The 27,927-nt window shown below is 45.4% G+C and overlaps 1 protein-coding gene across 3 annotated transcripts in view; it reads right to left on the bottom strand.

Annotated features, from left to right (window-relative positions):
- LOC110488210 (protein Jumonji) overlaps window positions 1-27,927 on the bottom strand; it is an 85,204-nt gene that overhangs the window by 38,233 nt on the left and 19,044 nt on the right. For all 3 annotated transcript variants that reach the window (XR_005041416.1, XR_005041415.1, XM_036971818.1), the window contains exons 2-3: window positions 8,692-8,815; window positions 3,533-3,653 (exon numbers count right to left, since the gene is read on the bottom strand). Coding sequence is in view for 1 of the 3 variants with exons in the window: in XM_036971818.1 (XP_036827713.1) it covers window positions 3,533-3,653; window positions 8,692-8,815 (245 nt within the window). In the remaining 2 variants the exon portion in view is untranslated. The remainder of the gene's footprint in view (window positions 1-3,532; window positions 3,654-8,691; window positions 8,816-27,927) is intronic.

The raw sequence follows: 27,927 nt of genomic DNA, 5'->3' as shown, positions 1-27,927 counted from the left end.
AATTATTAGCATTTAATGTAGCTGGGAGTGTGTGTGTGTAGCAATACATTTAATCCACAGTGACTGGTCTGCTACAGGCCGAGGACCTGCCGTTTGAGAGCGAAGCCCTCCCAGTCGCTCTCACTACCCCTATTCCCCAGTCTCCAACAGCCCACCCCAGTATCCTCCAGTCCCTCACTAGTCTCCTTCTGCCCTTCCCGAGGACCAGTCTCCTGTATCTTATTAACTTCTTTGGGGTAGGGGGCAGTATTGGGTAGCTTGGATGAAAAACGTGCCCAAATTAAGCTGCCTGCTACTCAGCCGTAAAAGCTAGAATTCATCATAGGTACACTTCAACTATGACAGACAAAATGAGAAAAAAAATCCAGAAAATCACATTGAAGGATTTTTTATTTGCAAATTATGGTGGAAAATAAGTATTTGGTCAATAACAAAAGTTTCTCAATACTTTGTTGTATACCCTTTGTTGGCAATGACAGAGGTCAAATGTTTTCTGTAAGTCTTCACAAGGTTTTCACACACTGTTGCTGGTATTTTGGCCCATTCCTCCATGCAGATCTCCTCTAGAGCAGTGATGTTTTGGGGCTGTTGCTGGGCAACACAGAACTTTCAACTCCCTCCAAAGATGTTCTATGGGGTTGAGATCTGGAGACTGGCTATGCCACTCCAGGACCTTGAAATGCTTCTTACGAAGCCACTCCTTCGTTGCCCGGGCGGTGTGTTTGGGATCATTGTCATGCTGAAAGACCCAGCCATGTTTCAACTTCAATGCCCTTGCCGATGGAAGGAGGTTTTCACTCAAAATCTCACGATACATGGTCCCATTCATTCTTTCCAGTCGTCCTGGTCCTTTTGCAGAAAAACAGCCCCAAAGCATGACGTTTCCACCCCCATGTTTCACAGTAGGTATGGTGTTCTTTGGATGCAACTCAGCTTTCTTTGTCCTCCAAACACGACGAGTTGAGTTTTTACCAAAAAGTTATATTTTGGTTTCATCTGACCATATGACATTCTCCCAATCTTCTTCTGGATCATCCAAATGCTCTCTAGCAAACTTCAGACGGGCCTGGACATGTACTAGCTTAAGCAGGGGGACACGTCTGGCACTGCAGGATTTGAGTCCCTGGCGGCGTAGTGTGTTACTGATGGTAGGCTTTGTTACTTTGGTCCCAGCTCTCTGCAGGTCATTCACTAGGTCCCCCCGTGTGGTTCTGGGATTTTTGCTCACCGTTCTTGTGATCATTTTGACCCCACGGGGTGAGATCTTGCGTGGAGCCCCAGATCGAGGGAGATTATCAGTGGTCTTGTATGTCTTCCATTTCCTAATAATTGCTCCCACAGTTGATTTCTTCAAACCAAGCTGCTTACCTATTGCAGATTCAGTCTTCCCAGCCTGGTGCAGGTCTACAATTTTGTTTCTGGTGTCTTGGCCATAGTGGAGTTTGGAGTGTGACTGTTTGAGGTTGTGGACAGGTGTCTTTTATACTGATAACAAGTTCAAACAGGTGCCATTAATACAGGTAACGAGTGGAGGACAGAGGAGCCTCTTAAAGAAGAAGTTACAGGTCTGTGAGAGCCAGAAATCTTGCTTGTTTGTAGGTGACCAAATACTTATTTTCCACCATAATTTGTAAATAAATTCATAAAAATTCCTACAATGTGATTTTCTGGATTTTTTTTCTCATTTTGTCTGTCATAGTTGAAGTGTACCTATGATGAAAATTACAGGCCTCTCATCTTTTTAAGTGGGAGAACTTGCACAATTGGTGGCTGACTAAATACTTTTTTGCCCCACTGTATTTGGACATAACTGATGGACATTATCGAACAAATCAAACATTTATGGTGGAACTGGGATTCCTGGGAGTGCATTCTGATGAAGATCATCAAAGGTAAGTTAATATTTAAAATTATATTTCTGAGTAAATTTGACTACCCAATATGGCGGGTATCTTTTTGGCTGCTTTGTTATCTAACGGCTGTACTCAGATTATTGCATGGTTTGCTTTCTCCGTAAATTTTTTTTGAAATCTGACAGTGGTTGCATTAAGGAGAAGTTTATCTAAAGTTTCATGTATAATAGTCGTATCTTTATTAATGTTTAATATGAGTATTTCTGTAAATTGATGTGGCTCTCTGCAATATCAACGCATGTTTTAGAACTACTGAATGTAACGCGCCAATGTATACTCAGATTTAAAAAAAATATAAATATGAACTTTATCAAACAAAACATACATGTATTGCGTAACATGAAGTCCTATGAGTGTCATCTGATTTAGATCAAAGGTTAGTGATTAATTTTCTCTCTTTCTGCTTTTTGTGACTCCTCTTTGGCTGTAAAAAAATGTTTTTCTGTGGCTTGGTGGTGACCTAACAATCGTTTGTGGTGCTTTCGCTGTAAATCCTTTTTGAAATCAGACACTGTGGCTGGATTTAAGAGAATTTTATCTTTAAAATGGTGTAAAATACTTGTATGCTTGAGGAATTTTAATTATGAGATTTTTGTTGTTTTGAATTTGGCACCCTGCACTTTCACTGGCTGTTGGGGTCCTAGACAGGTTAACTAAACAAACGTTTCCCAGGTGACAGTCAGCCAAGAGGTACAGAGCACCACGTCAGTGGGGAACCGTACAAGGAATGACCAGGCCAACATGTTCAATCTGGGCACAATATTTCACTCATATACTATATAGACGGTTTTCAGAGTCTTCACCCTAACTTCATCCAATCTCCACACACACACACAGTCCTCTCTCTTTACACTAGATCTAAAGAACCCATTAGAGTTCAATCACTTGAATCTCAAAGGGAGAATAAAAGGTATAAGAAGCACATGTACCAATTTCCAAATAACTGTCTTATTCTACTTCCCATGAGAATGAGCCTGAGGGGAGAAACGGAGTGAGAGAAGCTCTTGTGAAGCGGAGTTCTCCCAAGGCATTTACAGATTACAAATCACTAGTACAAATTACATGAGAACAAGCTAATTGTTGTATTTGAATGCATTAACTTTCTCCTAAATTATTAATTGGAAATGCTCAACACATCTCAACTCCCTAATTAAAAATATTCTGCATTTTAAGAATGAACACTGGTTAAAGAGCTCCCATTCCTCAGAATCAAACTCGTCTTTACCCTTCACTGTTAATGCTGTCATGTCCCATTACTGAGAAGAGAATACAGCAGGAATGACGTGAATTAATAAAAGATGGCAGAGGCTTTCATACATTTACCAGCACATTTGTTCATTTTTGCTTTGATAATTCTCGCTCCCCCCCACCCACACACACACACCACACACACACACACACAATCCCATCATGACAAAACGCAGAGCACTGAATTAACAAATGCTGACATCACCTGGTTCAAAACACCTGACACCTGGCTGTACTGCAGGCCATGAAAAAAAGTACTGTAGAGCTAACCCCTGATTCACTACCTTCACTCGGTCTTGGTCAAAGCTGCTGCTGAGCAGAGAGCGAGCAGAGAAAACGATCTCTCCAGAGTATAGGTTAACACCACTCACCTCTTCTTGGCAGGACCATCCTCAGAGTACTCGCTGCTGCCATCGGTGCTCTGGAACCGCAACCCGTCAGCCTTGTGGCCCTTCTGCCCCAAGCCGTTGAGCTGGCCGCGGGCATGGGAACCTACAGAGACAAGAGGACAGGGGTCAGAGACCATGTCGTGTACTGCTACGACAGGTTGACCGGAGAGAAACGGAGTGAACAAAGTAAGAGGGCTGATGTGTGTTTGGAGCCCGTGGGCTGAGCAAAGTGAACAAGTCCAGACTCCAGAGAAAGGAACAGAGCTCAAAAAGACATTCAAGTCAAATGAATGAGCACATATTGATTAGCCAAGGCAGAAAAACTTCAGTGAAACTCTCTTTGTAGGTCGTACAAAGTGTCTACTACCTGGTACTGGAATTTCTAGTTGACACATCACCCTCCTATCACATTTCTTAGGACTGACACCTTAACTGATGAGCCAACCCCAAACCACAACCCTAACCCCCAACAGCAGGTGTCAAAGGAAAATAAATTAGAATGGTAACAATGACATAGTAGCGAATGGTTGAGTTGAGCAGTGGCTTCCTATGAAAACTTGTTTGGCGCTCAAGCAGCTGGTAGTTACAGTCTGTACAGTGTGCAGGTCACTACCTGACAGCAGGAGGCCAGTCATAGACCCTGTCATGGCTGTAAACTGCTCATAACATGCTCTGGTAGTATGAGTCAGACCATAGAGGTGCTCAGGGAAATAAATGGTTAAGGTTTGTTGTGTGTGTACACACAGTTGAAGTCATAAGTTTACATACACTTAGGTTGGAGTCATTAAAACTTGTTTTTCAACCACTCCACAAATGTCTTAAACTATAGTTTTGGCAAGTCGGTTAGGACATCTACTTTGTGCATGACGTGCATGAAGTCATTTTTCCAACAATTGCTTACAGGCAGATTTTTTCACTTAGAATTCACTGTATCACAATTCCAGTGGGTCAGACGTTTACATGCACTAAGTTGACTGCCTTTAAACTGCTTGGAAAATTCCATAAAATTAGGTCATGGCTTTAGAAGCTTCTGATAGGCTAATTGACATAATTTGTGTCAATTTGGGGTGTACCTGTGGATGTATTTCAAGGCCTACCTTCAAACTCAGTGCCTCTTTGCTTGACATCATGGGAAAAATAAAAAATAAAAATGAACCAAGACCATCAGAATTATTTTTGCAGACCTCCACAAGTCTGGTTCATCCTTGGGAGCAATTTCCAAACGCCTGAAGGTACCACGTTCATCTGTACAACCAATAGTACGCAAGTATAAAAACCATGGGACCACGCAACCGTCATGCGGCTCAGGAAGGAGACGCGTTCTGTCTCCTAGAGACGAACGTACTTTAGTGCGAAAAGTGCAAATCAATCCCAGAACAACAGCAAAGGACCTTGTGAAGATGCTGGAGGAAACAGGTACAAAAGTATCTATATCCACAGTAAAACGAGTCCAATATCGACATAACCTGAAAGGCCGCTCAGCAAAGAAGAAGCCACTGCTCCAAAACCGTCATTAAAAAAGCCAGACTATGGGTTGCAACTGCACATTGGGACAAAGATCGTAATTTTGTGGAAATGTCCTCTAGCCTGATGAAACAAAAATAGAACTGTTTGGCCATAATGACCATCGTTATGTTTGGAGGAAAAAGGGGGAGGCTTGCAAGCCGAAGAACACCATCCCAACCGTGAAGCACGGGGGTGGCAGCATCATGTTGTGGGAGTGCTTTGCTGCAGGAGGGACTGGTGCACTTCACAAAATAGATGGCATCATGAGGCAGGGAAATTATGTGGATATATTGAAGCAACATCTCAAGGCATCAATCAGTTAAAGCTTGGTCGCAAATGGGTCTTCCAAATGGACAATGATCCCAAGCATAATTCCAAAGTTGTGGCAAAATGCCTTAAAGGACAACAAAGTCAAGATATGTGATGGCTTTGTGGCCATCACAAAGCCCTGACCTCGATCCCATAGAACATTTGTGGCAGAACTGAAAAAGCATGTGCAAGCAAGGAGGCCTAAAACCTAACTCTGTTACACCAGCTCTGTCAGGAGGAATGGGCCAAAATTCACCCAACTTCTTGTGAGAAGCTTCTGGAAGGCTACCGAAACATTTGACTCAAGTTAAACAATTTAAAGCCAATGCTACCAAATACTAATTGAGTGTATGTAAACTTCTGACCCACTGGGAATGTGATGAAAGAAATAAAAGCAGAAATAAATCACTCTACTATTATTCTGACATTTCACATTCTTAAAATAAAAGTGGGGATCCTAACTGACCTAAGAAAGGGAATTTTTACTAGGATTAAATGTCAGGAATTGTGAAAAACTGAGTTTAAATGTATTTGGCTAAGGTGTATGTAAACTTCTGACTTCAACTGTGTGTATATAATATACCCAGGGTTAGTTAGGTGTTCAGCTGGCAGAGAGACACTAGGCCCCAAAAGTCTTTATATGCACTCATGATTCACTCATTTAGGCCTCCTTGGAGGAACAAAGGGCCACACATGCTAACAATGACGAGAGCAGTTACACTCAAGACAGGGAAGTTTGTCACGTCGTTGACCTGCAGGTTGTTGGTGGAACACCTCCCTGAAATGTACCTTCACAAATCATCCTTTCGAAATAATCTAAATTAGACTTTCATTATACACTTTCCAGGTATAATGAAGCTTACAGAAGACACCAATAACTCAAAGAAAGCATTCTCCAGATTCATCGACACTAATCTGTGCATCGCTAATCAGTGGTAGTATGTGACTGGGATAATACTCATACTGAACATAAACAGCCTGGTGAGGGGCCATCTTGCCTCTCCTCTGAGTTGTTTTACACATGTCGGTCTCACATCAATGCCATTGTGAGGGGCCGGGCAGTGAGGAAGATAGAGAGGCAGGGATGCAGACTGCGAGTCATGAGGGAGCCACACTGGGCTGGGGCCTAAACTCTTTCCCCTGGTCCCAGTGAGGCCTAGCGGGGAAGGGGGATGTCGGCTGATCCGTAAGGGTCTGTAATCAGATTTATGCGTGCTTAACTAAGCCCATCGCCTTGCCATGTTCCTCCTGCTCTCTGGAGAGGGCAAGCGAGATGGAAGGAAGGAGAGATGGAGAGGTGAGGGGGTGCGTACCGTAGCAAACCACAGAGTGTAGCCCATTAGTGGGAGGTGGAGTAATGCAGACAGGAAGCCCAGAGGCAGATATAAAATATTAACAGCCAGGAGAGTGGCATTACTTCAGATTAATCACCTTTACAAACAGAGTGATTACGACTGAATAATGCGGTTTCTAATGGAGCAAGCTTGGGGTCTGCTAGCTCACTCACTGAGTGCTGTGGCCGCCACAACTATGGCTAGTAACAATAAAAAAAAATTCCCTCTCAAAGCTTTTATGACACAGTATGATTGGGACCATAGTGTGTATATAAAGATAAACAATGTGTTTGACATTTGGGATTTTAACCCATTTTAATTCATTTCCAACCACTTCTGACAATAGAACGGGATACTGAAAGGGGAATGCTAGGAGACAACACTACAATAGGACAACAAAAGTAGTGTTTTTAAAATGGCTGTCCCAACCACACAGTTCTGACCACAATTTAAACCTGGACCGAAGGAGACAGAGATCCTATTTAGTAACTGTAATGTCTACTGCGAGTACTAAGAGTAAAATTAAAAGCTCTACCCAATAATAAGTCTATGTGGCCTAAGCTGGTCTAGCAGTCTAAGATACAGTCACTTCTGGCACACGTCTAGTGTTGGCATAGGTTCAACTCTGGCCTACTGCTCTTTGACACCACCTCCATCCGTCGCACTGTCATTCTCAGAAAATAACAAATATATTGAAAAAATAACAAGTTCATAACAAGTCCAGTGAATGTGGCATGTGAGAATGACATGCTGCAGATTGGGCAGTCTGTTACTCTCTCAGAGAAGGCCAGACCAAGGCACTGTGCCCTCTGCCACTACGCTCTAGCCAAAACTGCCACAGTTCCATCCCCTGAGGTCTCAGTGGTCAGTGCTAAGGGACAGACAGGACAAAGCCGGTGCCAGTGGTGTTATGGGGAAGAGAAGTCACTACCATCCACCAGCTCCAACGCAGACAGTAGTTCCATCAATAGAACTGAGCGACGCCCCCCGAGAACCACAGGGGGAGCGATATGGAGAGGGAGATTGAGGAGGGCAGGGGAGCCGGAAGAAAGCTTCCTGAGCAGCAGTAACCAGAGGCCTATTGATATAATGATGCCTTCCATCTAGGGAGGAATAACAGGGAGAAGGAGAGAGAGCGAGAGAGAGGAAGGAATGGGACGCAGAAGGGCATCACGTAATTAGTTCAATAATGCAGAGAGAGAAAGAGGAAAAGAGATGGACGCCTGCCAACAGTGAGGTAAAGTGGTCAGGGAGATGGCATGATTGCCGGTTATAGATGGGAGATAGACCCCCGGCCCCCTGTCCGACACGCTTAGGGCCTTGCAGGTTTGGTCCCTTCCCTCTGCTGTTGGACCCATGGGTGTCTGCAGGCAGCTGGCTCCAGAGACCGACAACACTGCAGAAGGAGGAGGGGGTGAGAACACTACCATCACAGTAGTGGATGTTTGACTGATTGTCCAAAATAGAGGACAGTTTCAGTCGGTACAGTGCAGTCTGTGATCTAGATCTAAACTGAGGCGTCCCCTTGCCTGCATAGCACGTTATGAACCTCCAGAGGACTTTCGCTCCCCCTCAGTCTCTGGACTGGAGAATAGGTTCAGAGGCCTGTGTGAAGTTTAATCTACTAGTTTGAAGACAGAGCAGAGTGGATTGAAGCACAGCAAAGGTGTCAAACAAAGCAGCATCAGATAGCACAAACCAAACTTTATCCTGGGTGCACACACACACACACACACACACACACAGAGCTCCATGGACTTTATATTGCACCTGCTTAGAAAAAAAACCTGCAGCATCCTCTGTTTCATTGTGTTTACCAAAGCACCTTCACTCTGAAATAACTCCATTCACTATTCCATCACAACTACCAGATCATTTTCAGCTAGTCCACTGTAAACAACTAAACACAGTAGCCCATCACAGGTCTATGAGCGTCCAGACAAAAGGCTGACTGGGTCAGTGGTGGAGAGAAGAGTCTCCGGAGAAACTCACCATTTATGTATTTGGTTCCATCTCCAAGCTGCCTTTTCTGAGCAGTCTTGAACTCCTTCAGGGAGAGATAGAGCACCTTCCTCACATCCCTCTCCTCTGACCAGGGGATCCCATCTATGTCATCCTAAAAACACAGGGCAACTGGTTAGCAATAGGATGTTACCATAACACAGCATAGTAGATGACTACACATTAGCATAACACTTACATTAGCATAAGATCGAAAAGCATTACAAGTAGCATCAAATGCACCATGTTTCTCACAACATAACCATGACACACAGAAGACAGAAAGGTGATTCCTCATGAAACTAGAACAAAACCATGATATTCTGGGTCCTTCAGAAGAAGCATGACATATTTCCTATTTACAGTTGAAGTCGGAAGTTTACATACACTTAGGTTGGAGTCATTAAAACTCGTTTTTCAACTACTCCACAAATGTCCCGTTAACAAACTATAGTTTTGGCAAGTCGGTTAGGACATCTGCTGTGTGCATGACAAAAGTCATTTTCCCAACTATAGATTATTTCACTGTATCACAATTCCAGTGGGTCAGAAGTATACATGCACGAAGTTGACTGTGCCTTTAAACTGCTTGGAAAATTCCAGAAAATTATGTCATGGCTTTAGAAGCTTCTGATAGGCTAATTGACATCATTTGAGTCAATTGGAGGTGTACCTGTGGATGTATTTCAAGGCCTACCTTTAAACTCAGTGCATCTTTGCTTGGGAAAATCAAAAGAAATCAGCCAAGACCATCAGAATTTTTTTTGTAGACCTCCACAAGTCTGGTTCATCCTTGGGAGCAATTTCCAAACGCCTGAAGGTACTACGTTCATCTGTACAAACAATAGTACGCAAGTATAAATACCATGGGACCACGCAGCCGTCATACCGCTCAGGAAGGAGACACGTTCTGTCTCCTAGAGATGAACGTACTTTGGTGGGAAAAGTGCAAATCAATCCCAGAACAGCAGCAAACGACCTTGTGATGATGCTGGGGGAAACCGGTACAAAAGTATCTATATCCACAGTAAAACGAGTCCTATATCGACCTAACCTGAAAGGCCGCTCAGCAAGGAAGAAGCCACTGCTCCAAAACTGCCATTAAAAAAAGCCAGACTACGGTTTGCAACTGCACATGGGGACAAAGTTCGTATGTAAAGATCGTAGGTATGTAAACTTCAACTGTATATTTGTTCATATATACACAGAACAAAAATATAAACGCAAGAGGTAAGTGTTGGTCCCATGTTTCATGAGATGAAATAAAAGATCCTAGAAATGTTCCATATGTGCAAAAAGTGTATTTCTCTAAAATGTTGTGCACAAATTGTTTAAATACCTGTTAGTGAGCATTTCTCCTTTGCCAAGATAATCCATCCACCTGATATGCCACACCTATCAAGAATCTAATTAAACAGCATGATCATTACACAGTGCGGGGACAATAGCAGGCCACTCTAAAATGTGCAGTTTTGTCACAACACAATGCCACAGATGTCTCAAGCTGAGGGAGCATGCAATTGGCATGCTGACTGCAGGAATGTCCAACAGAGCCGTTGCCAGATTTGAATGTTAATTTCTCTACCATAAACCGCCTCCAACGTCGTTTTAGAGAATTTGGCAGTACATCCAACTGGCCTCACAACCGCAGACCACGTGTAACCACACCAGCGCAGGACAACCACATCCGGCTTCTTCACCTGCGAGATTGCTCGAGGTGGATGGGGGGGTGCGGAGGAATATTTGTGTCTGTAATAAAGCCCTTTTGTGGGGAATTTTTATTTCTGACTGGCTGAACCTGGCTCCCAAGTGGGTGGGCCTATGCCCTCCCAAGCCCACCAATGGCTGCGCCACTGCACAGTCATGTGAAATCCATAGATATGGGCTTCATGAATTTATTTCAATTGAATGATTTCCTTCTATGAACTGTAACTCAGTAAAAGCCTAATCATTTATTAATAGGGAGAATATGGCTGTCTAGTATGACTGAGGTTCCAGTAGTTTCCTTCGGCTGACAGACATCTTAAACACGTCACTTCCTTTTCCTACAGGACCATTTCATCTGACAATAAACCTTCCATCTCAGTACCATTTGAGGATGGACAGTCAATGAAGCCCCGATACTTACAGCAGTACACTGCCAGGAAAGACCGAAGAATGGTATGGTGACATGGACTTCCATTAAAGGACACTAACTTTCCAGCATGCTTCATTATTAAGGTCCCCAGTGTGTGAGTACAGAAATAACCTGCTTCCTACACAGAGCAGATTTACTGTATAACACTTATAACCCTGCTTCCCCTTAAAGTACAGTGCTGCATCCCACACACAGTGCAGCTGTACTAGGCTAATGTTTGATGTGTAACACTAATGATGAGGATATTAGATTAAAAACGGGAGTTAACAAACACGCTGGATCTCTACTGAAATAGCTGTAGGGCAATTCCATGATAAAGGAATTACTCTCAGATCTCTCACTTAAATGTACATCAAACAAAAACCATTGATTTGAAAGTTTAACAACCCATAGAGCTCTATGAACAAGTTCCACTTTTACCAAAAAACACAGGAAGAACGGTACAGAAAGTTTGGTAACAATAAAATTGAGGGAGATTTAACTGTAATTCTGTTACCAGACTTTGCATCTGCAGTTTCCAGTAAAATTGAAAAACATTTTTTTACTGTATAAATTGTTCAAATTAGTCATTGTGCATAGAGTTGTGTTTTGTTTAACTTTGAAATCAAATGTTTTTTGTTAGGCATACATTTTAAAGTTACTGTGGAATTGCCCTGTATTGATCATCAGTAGCGGCCTTCACTGAGATATTGCATGATAATCAAAGTGTTGGTGGAGGTTAGACTGTCGATAGACTGTCCCCTCCTGATGAAATGGAGGGGTGACAGCCATGATACCCTGCCGACACACACACGACTGTCTTTTGCTGATGCTGTGCACCACCACTCCTCATTACACTTGGCTTCGACTGACAAGCATGCAGGCCCCCACCCACCCACAGACGACACCTCTGGCTTTGAACTCAGAGCTGACCAAGAATTTGCATGAATTCTTTTTTTTTTTTTAAATCCTCTTGGAGGCTGGCAGACTGCCAGAGTGATTTCCTCATCTCCCTACATGTAGTGACGCAACTTTGTAAACTGCAGAGTGCTGGACATCATTAGCTGAGAGCCCTGAAGAGACGCAACAAATGTTGCAAATGTATTTTTACAAATGTCAACGCAAAAAGAACTGCGAAAGAGTCAAAAAGGTTCACAACCCTCTACGGAAACTCTACGGAAACAACTCAGCACTGTTACATCTTTTAAAATGGGACTTTGTTCTGCGGATCGCTGGTCTTAACAGACATGCAGCCCTGCCCATCTGCTTAGTACGGGCTAAACCCCTCGGAATCATAACCAGGTCTCAGCTCCTCTCTAAACCCCCAGACCTACTGAGTTATACATCACAACATGTTCATCCAACCAAAAACGGTTTGGAAATCCAACAGTACTATTGTGCCTTTGCTGTAAGTAAAGCCGGTTCTGTCAAATGGCACAACCGACAGTTTGACTGACGTGGGTAGGCAGAGAGACGAGCAGAGACGCATGAGTGGGTAGTTAGGCAGGCAGGCAGCAGGCCGTCGAGGGGGCTGACTGACTGACGGAGGGATGCTAGGCCTCTTCAGAGAGGGAGAGTCGGGCTGCTGGCAGAGCAGGGCCGGGGCTCAGATGAGAGCTGTGGCGCTGGCACCACCACAGAGACAACACGCAGCACTGAGCTGACACCCCCCCGCCCGCTGACACCCTCCCCTCCCGCAGGGAACCCACAGCCTGCTAATGAGCGCTGGGGCCTCTGTGTCTACTGGAGCAGCCCGGCTGGCACACAGCACGCTCTGCAACACACACACACGTTTTAGGGGCCCCAAAGGGACTCAGAACACACTGCCTTTCATACCACAGTGCTCCACCTTGGCAAACACGGCGAACAGAAAGACACACGGAGGCTCCTCTAAACGACATCAAGAGCTTCTACTCCTTTAACATTCCCACTGAGACGAGCCAGGATGGGAAAGGTGGGTAGTCCCATACAGAGACTAAAGGTGGGTAGTCCCCGACAGACGTCTGTCATAGCAGACGGAGCCACTCTACATCAGACGACACGCTGGCTCCCTCATCACACTGTAAACACGCGCCAGTAGAGACTGTTAATAGACGCCAAAAAGAAACTCCATATCAACTTGTGAACCCTTTAGCGTCTGGAACATCCCCCAATAGGCTTCAGGAAGAAACGTAGTCTACGCCTGACTGTTCGGAGGCTGCGGTTTACACTAGAAGCACTGCGGTATGGTTATTTCTACAGGGTTAGTACCAGGGTCTAAAGCAGGGACATCTGCAGCCGTCTTAAAAAGGGGAAACTTCACATTCATCATTTCCAGCACCACCCCAACATGTGAAAATGATGCGTTTCCAATGTCATCATCGGTGTGCATTATGTGATTTTGACCAATTGCTTGTCGTCATTGAAAAACACTTCTCTACCATTTTCACATACAGGGGCTTCAGAAAGTATTCATACCCCCTGACTTCTACCGCATTTTATTGTGTTAGACGGAATTCAAAATGTATTAAATATATTTTCTCAATCATACAACACCACATGAAAGTCAAACCATGTTTTAAGAAATGTTTGCCAATTTAAATATTTAGTTTACAAAATAATTCACACCCGAGTTAATCATTTGTAGGAGCACCTTTGGCAGCAATTAATTACACTGAGTCTTTCTGGGTAAGTCTCAAAGCTCTCCACACCTGGATTGTACTGTTTTAAGCTCTGTCAAATTGGTTGTGGATCATTGCTAAACAACCATTTTCAGGTCTTGCCATAGATTTCCAAGTAGATTTAAATCAAAACTGTAACTCAGCCACTCAGGAACATTCCATATTTTTGTTAAGCAACTCCAACGTAGAGTTGGCCTCGTTATGTTATTGTCCTTCTGAATGGTGAATTCATCACCAATGTGTGGTGGAAAGCAGACTGAACCAGGTTGCCCTCTAGGATTTAACAGTGCTTAGCTCCATTCTGTTTCTATTTTTTATCCCGAAAAACTCCCGTCCATTTTTTGCAGTGTTATTTTAGTGCCTCGTTGCAAACAGGATGCATGTTTTGGGAATATATATATATATATATATATATATATATATATATATATATATATATATATATATATATATATATATATATATATATATATATATATATATATATATATATATATATATATATATATATATATATATATATATATATATATATATATATATATATATATATATATATATATTTTTTTTTTCAATAAAAAAATAATTTTACAGGCGTCCTTATTTTCCCCCCTACGCTGTCAATTAGGTTGGTATTGTGAAGCAACTACAATATTCTTGATTCATCCTCAGTTCTCTCCTATCACAGCCTTTAAACTAACTGTTTTAAAAAGTCACCATTTCCTCTCCAGAAACTGAGTTAGGAAGGACACCTGTATCTTTGTAGTGACAGGGTGTACTGATACACCATCCAAAGTGTAAGTAATAACTTCACCATGCTCAAAGGGATATTGACAGTCTGCTTTTTTAGATTTTTATACCCAGCTACCACGGTGTTTCCTCCGATACATTGGCGCGGCTTCCGGGTTGGATGCGTGCTGCGTTAAGCAGTGCGGCTTGGTTGGGTTGTGTTTCGGAGGACGCATGGCTCTCGACCTTCGTCTCTCCCGAGCCCGTACGGGAGTTGTAGCGATGAGACAAGATCGTAGTTACTAAACAATTGGATACCACGAAAAAGGGGGTAAACATTTTTTTAAATTTTAAACCTCCTTGGTCTTTGTGGTGGAAATTCAGCGCTCGAATGAGGGACATTACAGATAATTGTATGTGTGGGGTACAGAGATGAGGTAGTCATTCAAAACTCATATCAAACACTATTATTGCACACAGAGTTAGTCTGTGCAACTTATGTGACTGTTAAACATATTTAGGCTTGCCATAAAACAAAGGGGTTGAATTCTTCATCTCAACAAACTAAAAATTAAAAACTGAAACATCTTAACATTTCGAAAGACATAAATCCACTTTGACATTATGGGGTAAAATGCATAGGCCAGTGACCAACAAAATCTAAAGTGGAATTCATTTTTAATTCAGGCCGTAACACAAGACGTGGAAGAAGTAGTGGTGTGAATACTTTCTGAAGGTGCTATGTTGACGACGTCGGGGTGGCGCTGGAGATGGATAAGAACCTTTTTGAAATGTCCCTTTAAGAGCAACGTGCGTAGCAACGGGGTGGAGGTTCCTGTTGATCTTATAGAGCAGCTGGTGAGATGTCCCGTGTTATCATGCCACTGCGTTGTAAACCCCCAACACTTCCCCTCTAAAGCCATCTGATCCATTAAGACCTGGACTAATAGAATAACCTGCACAGCGACAACAGTTTCATCTGTCGACTAACATTGCATGATGGATGGGATAAAGCTTGAATCTAGTTGTAGAAATAAAGATCAAGAGCTTGGGACTAAGGTTTTTACCTGCAAAAAGATGATTGAGATAATTGGCTTTAAAAGTTCAAAACACGCATTAATTTTTTTTTATCTAGTCTTCTCTTGAATTGGGGTATTTAGTGTACTATATAGGTAGAGGACATTGAACGGAACAAGCCTATGTCAATAACTCAATTTTGACAAAATGCAGATAGAAAGAACAATAGTCCCAATCTCTTGAGATGTCTGTAGTACTGATGTGAGACGCATGACAAGAGAGAAATGGTCTTGTGAGGAGAACAATTATAGAAACAAGGTCATTGCAATGAGGAATAAAAGATGACTTGTTCTTCTAACCTACTGTGTACTGTAAGAGGATTGGCTGAGCTGTTTGGTGCTGAGAGAAAGAGGAATTAAGTCTATCTAACCAAGCAGGAAGTTCACACACAACCTAATTTCACAGTGATGAAGAAAAAAAAAAGAAGAAAACACACACACACACACACACACACACAGGAGAGGGGTTGTCCCACTTTCAAAACAAAAGGAACATGCGCGCGTTGGTTCACATAGCAGACTAATAATAGCCTGCTGATGATGGTCTGGATCTCATCAACCAGAGAATGTGGGCCAGGAGCCAACTGAGATCAGGCTGAAATGTGTTAGTACTGTATAACCCCCTCCCTCCCTCCCCTCCCTCTAGGCTCCACACGTGTCCCAGATGCATAGCTCAGTCAGTGCTGGTGTATCTGTAACATGAGGGATTTTCACACAGACTTACGCAGCACAATACATTTTTTAACTTAGCTTACATATACACGTGACAACATGCAAATTAATTGGAGAGGTTCCAAGGCCAACAGGATTTCACCAAGTCACCTGTCACAAAGGAGTGTTCTGGAACACAGCATAAGTCCATTCTAGAGTGCAGGGCTGAGCAGACCAGGACAAGGGCAGAGAGAGAACCTAGGGTTAACTGGTGTGTGAGGAACGTAATGTCGTCACCTCATTACGCCTGTACCTCAGCGCCCTTGAACACCATCATGCTGGGATTGACCACATTCCTGTTCCCAGTCGCAGACCCACAGCACTACCATCTGCACCAACAGCATTCTGAAACATTATCCCGTTTCGGGGACTTTGGAAATGTTAGGGGCTGCCGACGCCAAGGGGGGAAAGAGGGGTGTTGCCTCGCGTCTCCTCGCTGTGTCCCTGTGTGTGTCCTGCCCTCCCCTGTACCCAGCGGCCGACAGTAAACACCCTGAGAGAGAACACTGTTGATCTGAGACACACTGCCAGACTCCATAGAATGTATTTAACCGAAGGAGGGATGTAGAAAGTGGTTTCTCTTCCTCTCCACTCTCTCATGCCACACTCACTCGTGCCAGAGCTAAAGCCAGCTGAGCATGTCTAAGTGACAGACTGCCACTGCCATTCAGCCCTGTCGAGCACAAAATGCTATCAGACTCAAACTGGAGCAGAAAGATAATGATTTAAAGGCGCAGGGGAAGGGGGGGCAGTGATTATTTTGACAGACAAATGCCAGAGTGAATTCCATAGGAGCTACAGGGAGGTTCCAGGGCCCAAGTTTGACCAATAAAGAGGCTTTATCAACCAGGCTGACCACCCTTGATCAGTGGTGACTGGTCAGTCCAGTCTTCAAACGACTGAAGGAGAAACAGAGTCCACCTGGTCAGAATAACAGCATGCGCGTGCGTACACTGGAACCTCAGTGGATTCCAGCAGATTCAGGGAGTGACCCGTAATTGGTCATAGGACTAATGCACACTGCATCTCGGGCCCCCCCCCCCCCCCATTTTGAGAGCCCATTGGATGTGTGAACAGTGAATGTCTCATCTGGTTTACAGAACACACACAGCAAAAGGCTGTATTCAAAGCCTGCAGTGCTACACACACACCCCCTCTCTGCCCCATATTTTCAATAATCTAAGAGGATTAAAAGAATGTTTCTGTATTTAGAAAGAGGATGTATTGGGTAAGAAAAAGCAGCATTGTACCTCAGACATGAAACAATCCTTGATCACCAAATCAATAGGATGTTTCATTACAGAGTAGCTTATGCAGAGCCAAACCCTAAAAGATCAGGCTGAGAATCCTGGGGAGAGTACTGTGTGTGTGTGTGTGTGTGTGCCTCTCCATGGCCATCGTCACTGAGTCTCACTCTGAGTCACCACAACCCTTACAATCTGGAGAGTCGACTCATCAAACATAGCATGCACACACGTCAGCAGTGTGCTAGAGCTGGAAATCAGCAGCACAGAGTGAAAGCTAGCCTGCCAACCAACCAGTCCCCACACCTGCGTTGGTCTGTTGCGAAGCAGGCAACACCGGTTCAGGGAAACATGTCAATTCACCAGCATGTCACTACTGTTATCCACTCAGTCGGGGGGGGGGGGGGGGGGGGGGGGGGGACCACCACAGAATATTATCTCTCACATCCTTCAACTCAGAAGATAATTTTATTACAACAAGAGCAGACAGCTGTAGGTACACTCACAGAGAAATTGAATACAAATGAGGGAGAGAGGAGGCGGCAAACTGTAGGTCAGGAGCGAGAACTGTCACTGAGCAGGAGAAAGAGCTTTAGAGGCCATTTAAAGACTCCCACTTCCTGCTCCACTCTGCTTCAGTGCTAGTCTGACTAAACCTGGGAGAGAGCCAGACAATGAGTATATGCACAGTAATAATGCAATAAACTGATTATGACAGTAGGCAGATTATGCAATAGTCATGTAAACACCTTACACTGCTCATTTTAAAAATCGGCGACAGGTAAAAATCGAAGTAAGCATACGCCGATTAAAAACACCTGGTTTTCTGAGCAATCGTTCTAATTATTAAGACATAATAATATGTTTAAAAATAATTATATATATATATATATAAAGATACAAATGGGCGTTCCAGTGGTGTATTTGATTTGTTCTTGTGCTAGCACCAGCCGAGCGAGCCTCCCTCTTCAGCGCGAGTGAAGGGAGTTCGGAAGAACCAAGTGTATGAGTCTTCGAAGTACAAACCTTAAACGTCCGGACTCAGAATCAGATAAGCTTCCCAATTCAGACGTTGTGGTAGAACGTTCATTTTGATTGCTAATTTTCTGCATTTATTAGAGTTAATGCAGCCAATTAAATTGGATAATCCACAATAAAATAAAATAAAAATCACATTATGTGCATGTAACCATAATCAATGATGCTGAAGCTCTTTCTGTCTCCTGGGGTGAATCAATCTTCCTGTTTTCTTATTGAAATGAATGAGCACTGAACGCTGAGGCTCCACCCACGTCCACCTGCCTGTCCTGGCATTATTATTCAGCCCTGTCCCCTGGGACCTAGTGCGCCAGGGTCCCACCTTGTTTACACCATGTGACTCACTAAGACTGGCTTCCACTGCGCCACATGTTATGTTGAGTACATATAGTCAGTTTAAATGATGACTCCAATGGTAGTGTATGAACACTGAGGAGGAAAGGAGCATGGTAGGAACAGAAGAGAAAAGGAGAGCGAGAGGAGAGAGCGAGTCGGGTGAACAATGCAGGACCTGTGTGTCAGCCCTGGGAGCTTTCGCACCTCCTCTCACAGCTGGTAGAAATACTTTCCAAGCTGTTGGCGGCAGCAGTAGGGCTGGAGCCTGGACGTGTTGCAGCGAGCGGCGAGTAGTCGAGTGTAGCGGGGGTGTCAGGACACAGGGCAGCAGTAAATGATGCAGTGTTCTGGGATGCCCTCCTCAACCCTGCCACCCACTGGCCCTGTGGTACACTACTGGGCCTGAGCACTGATCGAGTGCATGTGTTGGAGGATGAACAGCTGTTTTCAGATGACTGTGTTTAGGGTTTAAGTAGAGTTTAAGCAGAGAGAGAGAGAGTCGGTGGTGAGGGTCAGGTTGAGTCAGACGTCGGGAAATCTAATTAGAGTCCATTTGTTATTAGATAAAAACGCTGCCCCACCATAGAAACCGCAGTGCATGTTGTAGCGTGTGTGTGAGGTCAAGCCGGTTTCCCCTGAGCCCTACTACCAAGCACCACTCAGCGCTTTCTTCATAATATCCATCAGAGCAACACATTCAGGCTCCCATCCGCAGTGTTTTACAGCACATGGGCCTGGTGTCTTTGATAAACCTTGGCAGGGAGTTGATAGTTCAGAGGCCATTATTATTTTATTACTACCAGCCAGTGTGTGATGCAGTGTAGGGGTAGACGGTAGGGGTCCTGGTAGACTGCGTCACCTGTTTCTCTTTGGTTAACCTGTCTGAGTTTCAACCTACACACCTCACCCCAGACATTTTAGTGATGTAATTAAATTCTCACCCGCTCCTGCCTTGAACTCACTTACTCACTCTGCATCCTGTGTCCTCCTCCCCCAGTTCACAGAGGCTCAGTGAGCCAGCCAGATCCTGTGGAGTTCCTCAGCCCTGTAAAACCACAGATGTGTGCTGCATCCGCCTCACACACAATCTCTCAGCAAAGGCCTCCATTCTCCTCTAGCTCCATATGGACTTGCATTAATTGCGAGCGACAGGGGTCAGATGGAACGTATGTCGACCCTGACACACTTCACTTCCTAGAGCGATTCTGCTGCAGAACAGAAACCACGTTGGCCATGGAGACTGACTGCTGAGGGACCGACCAACAAAATGGCTACTCTTTCCAAACTAACACAGAGAGCCTGTGTACTATGAGCTTTTTTTCCCCCATTTTGAGGCTTCAGAACAACAGTGTATTCAGGCTAACAGCATGACTGAAATAAGCCAATACATCATGGTCCAGTCAGCCAGCACCAATCAGCCAGCACTAGTCTGTCAAAACAGTCAACCAGGATCAGTCAGACAGCACCAGCTTGTCAAAAGGAGATTCACAGTAGAGTGATGACCATCTCAGTTTACCACAAGGCTAGCAGTAGTATGGCTATAACCAGTAGCTTATCTAAGCTGATCAAAAGCATACCCTGACGGTTAGAGGAATGAACACAGCCTTCTCCCGTCCTCTCAGCTTTACAGAGAAGTCAAAAGAAACAGATCTGGCAGCAACCACTAGGACCTCACACTTTGCGTTGCTTTATTCCCCCACATGGCTGAGAGAAAAGTTCACACACACACACACGCGTGAGGGGCATACAGACACAAACAGCCACTGTGGGCCTTTAATTATCATTGCAGTCCACTGTGTTCTGTTGATTCAATCTGACACACTGACCCAATTTAAAACAGAAAGGGAAATTAAATCTACACTTCCCTGTTCTCCAGCATCCATTAACTTGTCAATGTTAGTGGCCGTTTACAAGACAGCACAAAACTAATGCCAGGCGCTGGCAGGCAGACGGAAATTACACCGCATTGCGAAGGCAACAAAATGAAATAAATGATTTAGTGAAATGTTTAATAACATAAATCACACGGAACAGCAGCCAGCCAGGCTTAAATGCGGAGCGGGCTGGGCTTCTGGAGGTTAGAACACACTGGAGCCTTCAGGAGGAACTGTCTGGACAGAGGGGGACACTTCAAAATGTCTACAGCAATTACGAAGCTCTGTGGGAGCAGGAGAGACAGAACACATCTGTGGGAGCAGGAGACACAGAACACATCTGTAGGGGCAGACAGGAGGGAGGGATAACCGAACAGAGACAGGATCATGTCCAGGGGGCTGCACCAGAGGGGTCAAGGGTTAGAGGTCAGGGGTCAGGCAGGCAGCCGGCCTCTGGGGTTAGAGGTGACTCGCAGCAGACACCTCTAAGTTGCTCTGCTCAAAGAGCCTGTCAATCAATATTGATTATTTACCATCCCGAGTCTCCCCCACCCTAACCCTCATAGCCCCAGGGTCTCTGCTAGATAGAAGCCCCTTTACATGACAAAGTGGTACTGGAGAGAAAGGCAGAGGGAGGGGAAAGAGGACAAAAAAAATATATGAAAGAAACTCTTCAATACCAGGGTGGCTGAAATCCCCATAGCACCAGGTCCATCGTCAGTACCCTGCTTTTAAACCGAAGGATCAGAGGGACAGGGTGGCTCATCGCCTACAACATCAATCTGTGCTAGTAAAGATTCCGTTGGAGTTTAGATTCCCAGAGGGAGAACGCCCTCATCAAACCATCTGTCAGGTGAAACCGATCCCACAACCAGCTGAATCGGTCCTGACAAAGGAGGAAAGGAGAGGGGGGAGGGGGACAGGTATTGTGTCTCATATTCTGGGTCTTTTCATCCCTGGTTGTCTTTCCCCTCCAGGGTGAAACTAGAGAAGGTGTTAAATGTTCCCCTGCCAGTGTCTGACCTGGATATCAACAGACAGAGGACAGGGTGCTAGCTCCATCAATAGACAATTCTCTGTTTAGGGCTCAAAAGGGAATTCAATTCATCCAAACTGGTCAACTAGAAGACAGGAGCCAGTCGATACATATAGGCTAGGTCTAGGAGGAATTAAACCTGGCTTTCATGAGAAAATAGACCAAACATACGACATTGATTTTTTCCTCTGCAGGAAAGAAAGTTTGGTTTCAGTGGCAATTTTTACTTCCTGAAAGAACTGCCATTCTGACAGACCTTCCCTTAGGTCCATGATGACAGAGCTTCCCAACAGCCCAATCAGAGCCCTCCTCAGGGAGGAGTAGTAACCAATCCCACCTAACACCTTCAGACATGTCAGTCCCCCCCATCAATCACTGACAGCATCTAAATAAACAAATCATACCTCCCATCAATCACTGTCTATTTAAAGACACCCACAGTCAGGCTGTTTGAAATCGCTGCCAGGTTGCGTACATGGGACGTGTGCCTGTGTGTCGGAGTGTGTGTGAAATGATATATTTTAACGAGAGAATGTAGCTCAAGGAAGTCCATGGGATTTGCAGAGGAACACCCTAGATTGGAATATGATTTACAATGCTAATACACTGGATCCACTGGTGACAGACAGCATGTTGTTTTACGACCTGGAATGAGGAGGCTGGTTTTGTGGCTGAGACAGTCGGTCCCTTCCAGCTCTGTTTAATGACCATGGCATGTGTGGCACTAGGAGCAGACAGCTCTGACAGTCACTGGGACATAGTGTTATCACATTAGCAGCAGGCCTGGATCCTAAGAAACTAATTTCTGATGTCTGGATATTGAGAGCAAACACCAGTTTGGTCATGCCACAGTTAGAGGTCAAACCAGGTCACATAATTATTACCCGCTGATCCGGATAAGCATCTGTAGTCCTACTAGGAACCTTACCGGCTACACCGGTGCCGTTACCGGACAGGTACCCAACACCACTGTGCACGTCATGACATGTCTGTGACTCGGGACTGCCCAGCCTGATCCTACGCGTATAACACTCATCCCAACCGGCTAAATTTCTATCGTGTTCATCCCCAGAGCTTAAGGACAGTGATAGCGATAGCCTTTCGGGGGGAGAGGAGCAGCACGGCCTCTCACTGACCCTGATGGAGTCATAACTTATTGTTTGTGGGTTTTTTTTTTACAACCTTGTAGGAATCCACTGCGCCAGTCACCAGGAATCACAGAGAAATACACAAGAGATATGAGGTGGCTTCACATTCCCCTGAACTCTATCCCCACACACACAAATATGGCAGTGAATACAATTCAGCCAGACATAAGCGTCAGGCAGACCTGAGGATGTAGCCCTCTGGCAACAGCACACACAGGCCTACTCACTGTAGGAGGAGAGGGTCTACCGTTAACTGACTACAAAGTCAGACAATGCCGATTTGTCTTCTGTGAGACGCTAATAAGGAGAGTATTGGCTCAGGACATTAGTCTTTTCCCGTCTGTCTACAGAGACCCACAGGAGGAGAGACCAGCGGATTGGGTTGTTAGATTAAACCCTACTAGGCATTTAAACCAGTCCTGGCGTTTTAATGTATGTCCGTGACTCGTATACATGTTATGTGATTTATAGGGCATCATAAAATGTGTCGTTTAGATTTAACCAATTTTTCTGTTCGCAAACCTCACAATAACTCCCCTGTATATTAGCTCACCGAGGACCTTTTGGGCTTTTTCCCTCGGAAAAAAACAGGGAGCAGAAGAAAAAGATGCTCTAAAGATGTCAGCAATATGGAATGGAATCAAGTCCCGTGTTCAATTTCCTAGTGAATGGCAGTGGGGTTTTGCACTGGGAAATGGTCACGTTCCATTAGTGGGAGGTTTGAATCTGAAGGCCCCTGCTGCTGCTGGAAAATAACAGTTTATTAGGGGGGGGGAAATGGATCAGAAAAAAAAGGCTTTTCCCCCTATCGCAGCCAAAACAGTACGGGACTAGAATGTCTAATGACACAACTGGTGCCAGGGCATGAAAATGTTCAGACTTGACAAATAAAATGAGGTCTAATATATATCACAAAAGTGATCTCAAAGGAGTTAAAATGTAGGTATGGAACACTCAATAGCATATCGATAAAGTATACTAGATGTTCATGGTTACAGTCCAAACATTTAGCAAAGTAAAGCGTTGTCTGATAGCAGCCTAATTAACATTGTAGTGACACAATAGGATGCATTGATGCTGGCTAGTTCAGACCCAAGCCAGGCTCATTTTAAATAACAAGTGCTTACTCAATTACTCTCCCAGCTACACATAGAACCATTAAATCAAGCTTCCAGAGAGCAGCCGTATTTCTCCAAGCTGCCCCCCCCCCTCCCCCCATAGTGCCCCTTGGGCATGGGGGGGGACGCTGGACTCCCAGATTTCCTGTCCACAATTAAGCGAGCCAATAATGTGGCTGGCGCCTTGAGGACAGGGCACGAGGCTTCCCCGGCCCAGTTTAGAGGTTTAGGGAGGGAGGGCTTCTGCTGATGCTGCGAGGAGCCGAGGCGGGTGAGGGAGGTGCGTAGCGAGGAGGGAATGTAGAATAACAGCCATCCATTCAGTGTCTGAAGGAGACAGGCTCTAATGATTTTTACAAAGAGAAAGAAAACAACAGAAACACATCTAATACTCAGAGAAAACAGTGTGTTGGGTACAGTAGGAGACAATGAGCTGGTTTCTTTAAATGACAAAGTGACTCAACGCACCATAACAGTGCTCCGGTCTCCGTTTCAGCTCATTTAGGCCGAGAGACTTTTCATAGAAAAATCACAACACTACACCACTACACACACACAAGAGAAGAATCAACGCATGGAAAATGGACAGAGAGCGAGCGCAAGAGGGGAAGAAAGAGAGCACGCAAGAGAGGCGCCGTGTGAGAGCATTCTCAGACTCCGAGTGCAGGGAGAGGGGGATGAGAGATGAGGCAGAGTGCAGGGAGAGGGGGATGAGAGACGAGGGAGAGTGCAGGGAGAGGGGGATGAGAGACGTGAGGGAGAGTGCAGCAAGTACATTTCACTGGGTGAAGTCATCTTTTTCCTATGGGTGTTATTCTAGCCATATCTCAGGCAATTATGCAGTCTTTAATGCCATTTTATCCCCTGAGCCAATGCACATCTAGATAATACGGTCTACATATACCCAGTCTGGGTGAGAGGGGTCTTCCTGAAATAAAACACACTTATCCCCTTAATCTGAAAATATTCAGAGCTCAATTTACACATGACATTCACGTCTGTAGATAGATATTTTAGGACGTGTGAACCAGGCAGTTAAAGCCAGGCAGTCCCAGACACAGCCTTCATCAGGAGGTATAGATTTATCCAGGCAGCATGTTAACCAGGCAGTTAAAGCCAGGCATCTGCATTGCTTGCTGTTTGGGGTTTTAGGCTGGGTTTCTGTACAGCACTTAGACATTGGCTGATGTAAAAAAGAGCTTTATAAATACATTTGATTGAGTGAGTCCCAGAAAGAGCCTTAGCCAGGCAGACCATTAACCGGCAGGCATAGATGTATCCAGGCAGCATGCTCAGCAGGTAGAGAGGCCAGACAGAGTGATAACCAGGTAGCATGCTCAGCAGGTAGAGAGGCCAGACAGAGTGATAACGAGGCAGCATGCTCAGCAGGTAGAGAGGCCAGACGAAGTGATAACCAGGCAGCATGCACAGCAGGTAGAGAGGCCAGACGGGGTGATAACCAAGCAGCAGACAGATACAGCTTTAACCAGACATCCTTCAGGCAGAGCCTCAACTAGGCTGAGCGTTAAGCGGCAGGTAAAGTGGGCGTTCCGCTTCATTAAGTCTCTGGTGAGTCTCTGAGCCGGAGCAGATTCACCCAATTTAGGCAGGAAATGACAGGATGTCAACTAGCTGTGGAGAGAGGGAGGGGTGGGAGAAGAGGGGGGATGCTGCCAGAGAGTGAGACTGGTGATGGCCGTCAGAATGCCTCAAGCAGCAGCAGCGAAAACTGAATTACCTTGCTCCGCCAGGACAGGACACAGTCTAATTACATTACTACTGGGGGGGGGGGGGGGGGGTGCACTACTGTTAGACACAGCCATATTAGAAATCAAGGCTGCTTCTTAGAGGATAAAGATCAGCTGGTTCAGCAGGGAGATGGGAGGGACAAGGTGGAGCAGGGTAGTGTGAGTTGCCTTATCAGGACAAGGCCACAGGAGAGCAGGGTCCAGGGAGGGTCGATAGTGCATTAAGGAGAGAGAGGAGGAGAGGAGACACCGGGCTGAAGAGTCGGCCAGGAGGTCTGCAGCGTCTGCAAGGGCCTCTGCACTAATCAAAAGAGGCTTAAAATAGCAACAGCGGGAGGAGAGGCGGCGGCCAGGCTAACAGCCTCGGTCTGTAATCATGTCCCTAAAACTTACAGCAGGGGCAGGACTCTATATATAGCAGCAACACACTGGACAGACAGGAATGGCAATAGAACATAGTAATGATTAGTCTGAAATCGCAAAAGGCCTGGAATATCTTGAAACAATACAGACAGTACGTTTGTATTCCAGGTGTGTAAAATATAGGATTGAGAATGGAATGGTGTTTGGAGTCAAATCAAAAGGGGACCGGATCAGACCTGCAGGTTCCCTAAAGCCCAGGGGGTGATATTGATTATTCCACACAGTCATCCATGAGCCCAGGGAAAACCCCCAGCACAGCCGTGGCCACGGACCCACAGCCCTGGCCCGCTGCCCCACAGCCCTGGCCCGCTGCCCTGGCCGCTGCCCCGCAGACCCACAGCCCTGGCCGCAGACCCACAGCCCTGGCCGCAGACCCACAGCCCTGGCCGCAGACCCACAGCCCTGGCCGCAGACCCACAGCCCTGGCCGCAGACCCACAGACCTGGCCGCAGACCCACAGACCTGGCCGCAGACCTGGCTGAGAAGCAGGCACTTAGGAAGGCAGTGTGCCAGAAAGACATCCATACAGCTACTCCTATTTGGGCAGAAATAAAGAAGCAGATGTTTGGTCTAAACCCCCACGGAAACTGGAACTGCTAACAGTCATCTTCTCAGAGGGATGTTTTTGCATGGGGGGGGGGGGGGGTTAAATACTTACACGAATTTGTACAAACACATCACATCCTTTTTCTCATGGGGAAGATAGAAATACATTATAGATGGTGTCTGTCTGATGAGGCTGCCTGCCATCAGACATCACCACATCCCAACAGACAGCACTGATGTGGCTCCAGCCGATCAGAAAAAAAAAGCTATAATCCCAACATCCACTGGGCTAAACATCCTAGAAGACAAGATGGGCTTTTAATGTGGACTCACAGTAATGATCAACAAGCCTCTAATTAAAAAGACTAGTCTTTCTGATACATCCTCCTCTACTCTGATTATACTTTCCAATTACAGAGAGATGGAGAGAGAGAGAGAGAGCGAGATGGAGAGAGCGGAGGGAGGGAAACATGAGGGGGGCGTGCTGTCAGTGTCTGACTGACTGGCAGTCCTGCTGGGCTGGTATAACAGGACGCACACAGGGTTGGCTGGCGCACTGCGCTGGAGTGCATATATGACTCAGGCACCAGACCCCAAGATGAACAGACTGAGCGAACAGACTGAGCGAACAGAAAGAGCGAGCAGAGAGAGAGAGAGACACACACGATCTTGATGTGCAGCCAACAAAACTGTGGATACTGAGCACTGCGAGATCCTGCCTGACTGTCCCTCACCCACCTCCTACTCAAATACATAGACAGACAGATACACACCCACAAGCACATTTCTATTACGAAAGCTAGAAAGGAGGACAGGAAGCAGGGCCACTTTGGAGCTGCAGCTCGGGCAGTGAGTAACTGGGGCATCAACGATCATGGACAAGTATGATAAGAGCCTAACAACCCTCCACTACCCCATCATTGCTCCACCACTCTATTACATATTAATGAAAAAGTCAACCTGGGAGGTCTAGTAGGGACAGCCACTGGAGCGAACAAACATCCAGATGCATCCACATCCAGCTAAAACCACAGCAGCATCTGCTAGTTAACCTTTGAAATATTGAATTTCACCATCTCTGTGAGCCTCTTATGGGCCGAGCGCAGACCTAAGAGCACGCTTGACTCGGTCCGAGGCTCCATGCTGTAGCTTTAACCTGGTCTCTTAGTGCTGGACTAAATGACAGAGCACATCCAGGACGGGTGGATGGGAGAGGCTCATGTATGACTGTGAATGGCTTCAGGTCCGGAGGTCCTGCCGAGCTCAGCCCGGCGGAGACTACTGCATTAGACGCAGCTCTGTTCTCTGTGCATGGCAACCAGTTCGGCTGCAGTAGCAGTGCACTCTCAACCCGACAGACCACAACACAGAAACCCAGAGCTGTGGGTGGAGAGCGGGTGGGAGGCTGAAGGAGCTGATGTCAA

This window comes from Oncorhynchus mykiss, chromosome 32 (genome assembly GCF_013265735.2).
Source record: "Oncorhynchus mykiss isolate Arlee chromosome 32, USDA_OmykA_1.1, whole genome shotgun sequence".
NCBI lineage: Eukaryota > Metazoa > Chordata > Actinopteri > Salmoniformes > Salmonidae > Oncorhynchus > Oncorhynchus mykiss.
This window is presented reverse-complemented; position numbering and strand designations above follow the sequence as displayed.